Source organism: Zingiber officinale, chromosome 4A (genome assembly GCF_018446385.1).
Source record: "Zingiber officinale cultivar Zhangliang chromosome 4A, Zo_v1.1, whole genome shotgun sequence".
Classification (NCBI taxonomy): domain Eukaryota; kingdom Viridiplantae; phylum Streptophyta; class Magnoliopsida; order Zingiberales; family Zingiberaceae; genus Zingiber; species Zingiber officinale.
The window spans coordinates 2610619-2619238 of NC_055992.1; the positions used below are offsets into that span (position 1 = coordinate 2610619).

Sequence of the window (8620 nt, forward strand, 5' to 3'; positions counted from 1 at the left end):
ATTTATCATAATTTATTATAAAATTTAAGACAATGATATTTATTAATTAACATCACCAATAAATTTCTGAAATTCTCTTGGTTCATAAAATATTAAACTTTTAAATGATATAGATTCATCAACGAATTTCTTTCAAAATTGACGGATGGATCTAATTTTTTTAATTATTTTAAATTAAAATTAATATATTCTTATAAATTTTCTTAATATATGTGATCCGATAGTAAGAGTAGGGGGTCCCGCCCTGTGAAGTCAACGCTACGTGGAAGTCACAGTGACAGACGTCCATCCGGAGAGGGTCGGGTCCGACCGAACGGCCGGAGAGGGCAGGGTCCGACCGGACGTTCGGCCGGCCAATGGAATCGAACGGCCAAAGGGATGGGTCCGATCGGCCTGCCGACCGGACGATATACGGCTGACGGTTGCACCGTCGAAATCAGGGTTCCGACGCTCAGGGGAAAAGGTCGTGGGCCGAGCGGACCTCACGCTCGGCCAAAGCCATAAGGTAACACTGCTAACAGTTCTCATAAAGCACATGATGGAGGATCTCCCCAAGTAAACCTTCGCATATGTCCGGCCGGATGTTGAGGGAGATGTCCGCCCGGAAGCCAGATTTGGAGCAAAGGGGAAAAGGACAAGGAACGTCTTTTTCTGACAGCAGGTATGTTTCACGTGTGAGCCATGCTCCAAATCTTGTGACAGGGGATTCCGCTGTCCCATCGAGGACATGCTAAGACTGTAGCAGTATGGGTTAGGGAAGCTCACTGACAAGTCCTTACTGGAGTATGGGCTAGGGACACGTGTACACCTCGGTATGTGTACGCTCACTTCTTCACTGTCCTATATAAAGGCCTTCATTCTTCGTCGGAGGTACGCGGTCTACGAGTTTTAAAGCCACTGTTTCTTTCTTGAGCTTCGCCTGACTTGAGCGTCGGAGGGTCGCTGCCGAGAATCCGTTCCCGGCCCGGCTTCTGTGCAGGTTCGCCGGAACTTTGTACCGCCAGTCGAAAATCCACGCCAGTAGCCGGAAGCACCACGTGCCCAGCGTCCGTTCATTCGGCATTCGGATAGGATCAATATATTTTCATATTTAAATTGAACAGGGTAAAATAAAATCAATAAAATTTTCAATAGGTAAAATAAAAATTTAAGAAATGAGGAGTATAATAAGATTATGATCCGTACTTTTAAAATTATGAAAGTTGAATATGATAATACTAAAATTTTCTGACTCGATTGACTAAATTTCCATTTATTTTTTAAAAAAATCAAAGGAATTCTTTGTTTTAATAAATGCATTGCATTTTTTATTAATATCAATATTCCCAATTCATAATAATATATTTTCACATATGTACTATTAAAATATCGAATTTTCTTTATAATCTTCAATTCTCAAGATTGGCTTTGCCTTTTTAATTTATCAAATAAATCTTTAGATTTCAAAGGTTTAAAATTTTAATTATATCAAAGAATCAAGCAAAACAATCCACTGTGTCATTATAATTTTTTTAGCCAAAAATAAAAAAGAAGCCTAGTTTTTTTTATCGGAAGGATGATTACCCTTATAAAACATAAAGAAATAAACTGTTTTACTAGTTCCATTCGCAAAAAAAATTAAAAAATCTTAACATAAACTATAATTTTATAAAAATAAATAGTTTCATAATCTCCAATTAGTCCAATTAGAATAAAATTTTAAATTTATAAAATAAAAAAAAATAAAGAATTCTATTTAGCACAAAAGAATTCAAGTCCATTAATTAAACAAAAGTGTGGGGGATTTTAGTGATTTTAAAAACTATAGGCGTTTCTTCGCTTACTATTTGTTTCTTAGAACAAAGAGGTTCTTTAAAAAATAAACAAAAAAGGACAAGGAAAAAGTTGGCTCTTGGGATATGAACAATTGGAGATTGGATAGGGGAAATTTAATCCAGCAAATGAGAGCCATTAAATCTGCACAAAGCTCACCTTGAGGAACCGTTGTATGCCATCCGATTGCACTGTGTGACATGGCTTGTTCTTAAACATCTTCTTGATTTATCTGCTTCCTACTCTGACAAATAATATTTTGAATAATAATAATGCATCTTGTATCAGTGATATGCCATACTGTAGGACATGTCCTTAATACTTCGTTGGATAAGGTTCCAAGTTCTTGGAACCCAATTTGAGCATTCTAGATACAATGAACAAGGTCTGGATTACCTGAAGATATCATGAATTGATGTAAGCCATGTTGCCTAGGCATGTGCTTGTTGTCTGCCATTGTTCTTTTGGATTCATTGGCAGTATCTGAGTTGAGGATCCTGAGAACATTTACTTGATTAAACAAAAAGTATAAATCATTAGTATTCATAAAATGGTTGTGATTTGAAACATGATTTCTTGAGAAAGGACCTAACAAAAGCATCAATTTTCTCACCTGGTAGAAATTACAGCTTTTTTGAACTACTAGCAGAAGATAGCTGAGAAAACTGATACACACTAACATAAGGCCTGTACATCTTTTCTATTCAGGGAGGCAAAGGGAAAATGCCAATTCCCCTTGATTGAAAAGAAAAAGAAGAGAAATGAAAGAGAAAATGCTGACAGAAATTTACATGATTGAGGATGACCAAGGACTCTAGCATTGATATATGGAGAAATTCTTCTTCTTCCAGATCGAACTCAGTGTCCTTCCGAGCTTCTTTGATCTTGATTTACAGAACTTGGTTTCTACAGTCACTTGAAGACCACCGTTGCTGTCGATTGGCTGCTGTTGCTGCTTCAGGGTCGGTGGCTCTTGCTGCCGCTGGTCTCTGAAGAGCTTCAATAACTTCTCAGATTTCTCCCTGCCTTTTATAGTTCCATTCACTGATATCGAAACAAGGGATGGTATCACCCCTTCTTGCAAGACCATTTGACTGCACTTCTCATCATCGCAGCACAGAATCAACAGGCAAGACAAGGCCTGCTCTTGTTCTGCGGGCTCACCGAAGTCCAAGACTCCAGCAAGAGCTGAAAATATACCTGGATCCGAAACAATCTCTCTTCTTCCTGCCTGGCTTGATGCTAAATTTATCAAGACTGCTAGGGCCTTCTCGGCCCACATAATGTCTTCAGATGCAGAAGGCAGTCCGAGGAGTGGATGAAGACTCGTGATGATGCCCGACGATACGAGGATAGTGATGTTGGGTGGATGCGTGGAAAGATTATATAGTGTGTACAGCGCATCATACTTGCAGGTGCTCCCATGGTTTCCATCATCTTGTAAAAGCTGAATGAGGAATGGAACAGCTTTGCTTGAGCAAATGAGGGGCTTGGCTTCGCTGAGACGTGAAAGATTGAGGTAGAGAGCTGCTACACAATCACACATTCCAGAATTTGAGATCATTTGTTCTAGCAATGGTATCAATCCAGCTGCTATGAGCATTTCCTTGTTCCTAATATGAAAGGAGCTGTATCAGTGCTTGAAACCAATAACCAAAATAGGCGACCGCAAATAATGAGGATATGCCCAACAACCAAGGTGCAATCTGAGATTGCAATGAACATGCTACTAAGATCCAGAAAAATACTGGTACTTAATGGCAAACGGAAATAGCCATAACTAGAATAGCAGGAAAAAAACTACTATACCAAACTAGTATATCAAGGAACAACCAAATGAGCTTTAGGCTTTAGTACCTATTGCTGTTGACTGCCAGGTTGAAAAGGGCCATGGCAGCAGCTTCTTGAGCCTTTTCATCACCATCGTATATGGATGTTCTCAGGAACAGAATGAGTGGATCCACGGCTCCATTAGCACCCATGAAGATCCTAGCTTCTTCATCTTCCTTCAGTAGATACCTTATCTGCTCCACCACTCTAAATTGCTTCTGTGTACTTTTAGTCTCACCAAGTGCATCTAGTATTCTTCGGTATTTGTCAAACTCATCTGTTCCACAATCCTGATAATAGTTGTTTAAAATTTCAGAATCATTCTCCTTGGTCTCCTCTGGGATGCTACTGCCATCATAAGGAGAAACACTAATACTTTTTGATTTACAAGAATTTGAACCAACAAAGGAACTTGAATCCATAGCTTCACATTGTGAGAGAGACAACCTCCAATAGGTAAAATCCAAGGACCCAGGGGGAGCATTAGGAATGGGAAATCCATTCTGCTCACACCAACTTCCAATCAAGCCTTTGACACAATAGTTTGGCGTTAAACACAAATGAGATAGCTGCTGCTGAGTTTTCGGACAGGTACTATGACCATCATTGAACCATTTCTCAATGCAGATACGCTCATAGGTCTGTCCAGATGAAATAATGACAGGATCAAACATGAGCTGCAATGAAATGGGGCATATGAATTCTTCAGGAGGTATTGGTATATTGCCAGACTTTCCATTTTGTTTGAAATTGAAAGACCGTAATTTAGATAGATGTCTATCAAACGTCTGACTGCTCTTATCAAATGTGTAGCTGTTCCGATGTGGACTAGACACCTCTTCAAATCCCAGTACGGAAGGAGAGCGTGGAGTTGATCCCTGAGAGTCAGTATCATCAGCATACTCACTTCTGAAAAGCTTTGAATACTTTCTCATTAGGTGATATAAGTAAGATACAATAGATTCCTTCCGTTTGTCTTCTTGAGCGCGAGCTCTCTCGATAAGTTTTTTTAGAGATCTCCTTTCGGTCAATGCTGCTCGAGAAGAAGTAATCCCTAGCCTTAAAGCAGCTTGGTGGAAAATTTCAAGCTCTTCACTATCGCTTGAATTACTCTTAAATTTACTGTCTTTCTGAAGCAAAGATATGACTTCATCACCTGCCTGCTTCTCTGACTGGTCCAGCTCAAATACAGTTTCCTCCAGCTCCCCAACAATTTCCATGATCTGATATGAGAGGGGGAAAACAATACAACCTTTAGACAAAAAAAAATTACCATAGGTAAACAAAATGCTTAAATTGAATAATTCTCTGATTTTGCAAGTGTTGGGCTCATATTGATATGTTCCAATGCTCAGCAGAATAATTCATGGCCTATGATAGGTAAATAATCAAAAACATGATAATAGACAAGGATCAAATGCAGCACGTAGAACAATATTGCTTATTTCTTTATGTGCATGTAGGCATGGACATGCAATCTTTTTGTTAGCAAGTGAACTTCAAATTCAAATATTCAACGGAACTGTCATGTCTTAGATTGAGAATGAAAATGTACGACAACAAAAAAATAGAAAAGAGAAATGCCCGCAATTGATAAAGGACCACAGCACCAAATAAGCATAGAGGGAATGAAGGCAAGAGAATAGCGCAACCATTAATTCTTAAAATCCAGAAGGTGATGGAAGTGATCTAATTATTTTCCAACCTATTTTAGAATAATATTTTATAATTGAACTGACATTATTTTAAAGTTTACATTCTCTACTGTAGTATGAATTATTTCTTCAGAATCTGCAGCTCAAACTGAACTGTATAGAACTTCTTTTTTTCAGAAAAGAGTTGTATAGATGACATCAAATTTCAGAGGCTTCTATATAAAAATCCAAAGTTCAATATTGTTTTCAAAATGACTCTCTACAAGTTGAACTTCAATTCGCTCGGCCAGATTAGTTTTATTGTTGCAATAGAAAGCAAGGCAGATCCAGCATAAAAAGCCATTTCACATATAGCATATGGTCACAAAGCGTTCAGGAGATGAGGAAAGGAAAGATGGAGAGTACTAAAGATAAGGGTGGGACCCAAATTTCCTCCGTTGTTTCTCAACAATGTGGAGGGAGGAAGGGAAAAAAGCAGGGAAACATTTTTCCCAGTTTTGAAAGCCCGGACTGGGCAAAATGATGCTAATATTATGCAGAAAAAAAATCAAAATTAAAATATTTTTTGTTTATCTTTTTTTTTAGAAAAAAATCAATTTCACAAAACTATTCCTTCTTTCCCCTCTAAGAAAACAGAATGAGCAAAACAACCATGAGTATAGATCCCTCCCAGAAGCACAGATGAGGGATTGATTTACGTCTCTCCCTCTATATTTCTCTTCCCTCAGTCACTTCTCTTTATGATACTTTGCTTCCCTTGTAGGAAACATGACCAAAGAGAACTTATGCATGTGGCTATATATGAATACTTTGACAATAATAACGAATGAAATAGTTCGGACTAACATGGTTTGGCTTGATGATGTTCATATTTTGACAATGAGAGAGCAATTTATAAAGTGTGCAAACATGGCTGGAGCATACCTGACAGTTAATTGGTTCTGGCACAATTTCTTCAACTCGTCTAAGACTTTCTCCAAGAGCACATTTTACCTTTTCAAACTTTACTAGAATCGATTCTCCAGTAATTGCCTGTGGGTTCAACACATGTGTGAAAACAAGTAACAACATCATCAAACAAAAGCTAGCTTATTAACCTGATATAATGTACATTCACAATCTAGTACTTCATGAAGGAAATGCATATCCAGAGAGATGCTCATGATGGCAATTCTGCTTTGATTTTATATAAAGTAGCTATGTGATAGACAGAAAAAGCTCAGTTTGAGCAACCATAAACAGAGCATGTACAAGGTAGAAGATTGCAGAAGAACATTCATTTTATTAGATCAAAGTAATTGATTAGAACTAAACATATAAGCAGCATGTATGAATCAGAGCTCAAAATATGCAACCTATAATAGGTACGCAATTGAACTAATTTTTGTTACTTAAATTAATAAGTGAATTAAAAGAATCCGAGATGTAAACCCACTTGTTACAAAAAAGAAAAAAAAAAACTCTTCGAGGAGTGTTGATTTGAGTATATATCTAAGCAACCATATTCAGATCAATTTAAGCCAAGATAAACTAAACATTTTCTCTTCGTTTTTTGCTAGTAGCAGGAAGTTAATGAAAAATTTAAGTTCGTGACATTGTGTGTGATTTGAATTCAATATGTTTGGGGAACAATTGTGGAAAAGAAAATTACCAGGTAAAGCTTACTACAGTCTGAGCAATGCTGAAGAAGGCTTTTGGCTTTGTCAAGAGCAACATGCAACGAGCACAGTGCCTGTATGCCAGACTTACTTCTAGGTCTTGCAGCTTCTATAAATGGAAAGATCTCCATTACCCTGCTAACAAATGCATGAAGCAGCCTAAACATTCCCCCGTGTACCTGTTCATACAAATAAATAGATTTAGTTTCATTTTCCAATAGTACTAAACATTAAAACATTTTCTCAAAGCTGATCATTCTTTTTGAGATATTAAAATCTTACCACATAAATAAATACGACACTTTGTGACGCTCTCTTTCAATTTCATCACAGTATTCTTTACAAGAGTTATTAACTATTTTAGGTCGAAACGTCAACATTGCATAACTAGACGACATAGATGGCTGCCAGAACACAACACTTACTTTAATGAAGCTATGGACACAACAAATAGCAATGGCTGCATTGCTAAGGCAGGCTTTTCAAAACCTTTATTCGGGGTGATCTTGCAATGGAGAAAAACAATTTTTTTTCATATATATATATATATATATATATATATATATAGCTGAGCTAAACCAGTCAAGAGAGACTAGTATTGACGATATTATTCCCTTTTTTTTTAAGCCCGTGCTCTTTGGAATCTCATTTCCGTTGGAACAGATTAACAGTAATACCTTTGGATCACCGGCAACGAATATACGCCCTTCCACTTCAGCCGAATCCATCACTCTCAGCGAAGAGATGAATCAACTGCGTTGAGGAAACCGAAAGCAACGATAAGAACAACAAAATTAAACCCCTCACCCAAACTAAAATCCTAATCCCTCGAAAACCAGCTTCCAAAATTTTTTTGGGTTAAGAAAGAGCACAACTGCAAATACAAAAGGTATCATCTCAGATCCAAAATCAAAAAGATATTTTTTTAAGCATGAGAAACACGGACAGGAGGGTGCAGGTCCTCCCATGCTCCAGAACCAGAGAAATCCTCGAAAGAAAGAACACCAAGCTCGAAATCTCATAAAGAAAAATTTTTCGGCTAGTCAATCCAAGACCTACCAACAAAATCAGAATGTCCCAATCATCAGCACCGGAACAGTCGACTCCGCTGAATCTCACGCATTGAATGACATGATCGGGATCTCATCTCCTCCACCTCCCTCGTTAGGGAAAGGGTTTCGAGGAACGTACAAAACAAAACAAAAAACAAACGCCCTTTGCGAGGAGGAGGGAGAATCGAGCGATGCAGAGAAGAGTGAGCACAAAGCGAGAGAGATTCCATCAACCATTCCCCCATTTCGCCTCTCTCTCTCTCTAATATATAGCTGATAAACTTATCGCCATTGATTAACACTGCTAATTAATAGAATATATTTATTGATTAAACAATTATTAATCACTTAACTAAATTAAATTCCCATCAGATCTCTTCACCACAACACTACAATTCTTTTCTGACGTCGACTTACTCTACCTGAGTCTTACCTGCACTTCCATTAGGTGAAAAGATGGGCCTCCTTGGTCTGCACGTAGACCACGTGTTGGGTGAGTCGAAATAGGACGTGTCTTGTTTTGATTCATCCTGACCGTCGACTAGCACCGTATATCAATGATTGATGTGGGGACCTGGGAAACTAACGGTCAGGATCGCATGGATGAGCCAAT

At 38.0% G+C, this 8620-nt stretch overlaps 1 protein-coding gene across 2 annotated transcripts; it reads right to left on the bottom strand.

Moving 5' to 3' along the window:
- Nucleotides 1-2366: 2366 nt before the first annotated feature.
- Nucleotides 2367-8278, bottom strand: LOC121969250 (U-box domain-containing protein 45-like). 2 transcript variants are annotated; one of them, XM_042519236.1, is made up of 6 exons: nt 8015-8277; nt 7633-7708; nt 6949-7134; nt 6222-6329; nt 3670-4865; nt 2367-3425 (listed from the first exon to the last, which is right to left on the bottom strand). In XM_042519236.1, the coding sequence occupies exons 2-6, from the start codon at nt 7681-7683 to the stop codon at nt 2627-2629; spliced, it is 2340 nt and encodes a 779-aa protein (XP_042375170.1). In that variant the 5' UTR covers nt 7684-7708; nt 8015-8277; the 3' UTR covers nt 2367-2626. The 2 variants fall into 2 exon arrangements, with proteins under 2 accessions (XP_042375170.1, XP_042375171.1); XM_042519237.1 differs by lacking the exon at nt 7633-7708 and having other exon boundaries at nt 2466-3425; nt 8015-8278.
- Between the last annotated feature and the right edge of the window lie 342 nt (nt 8279-8620).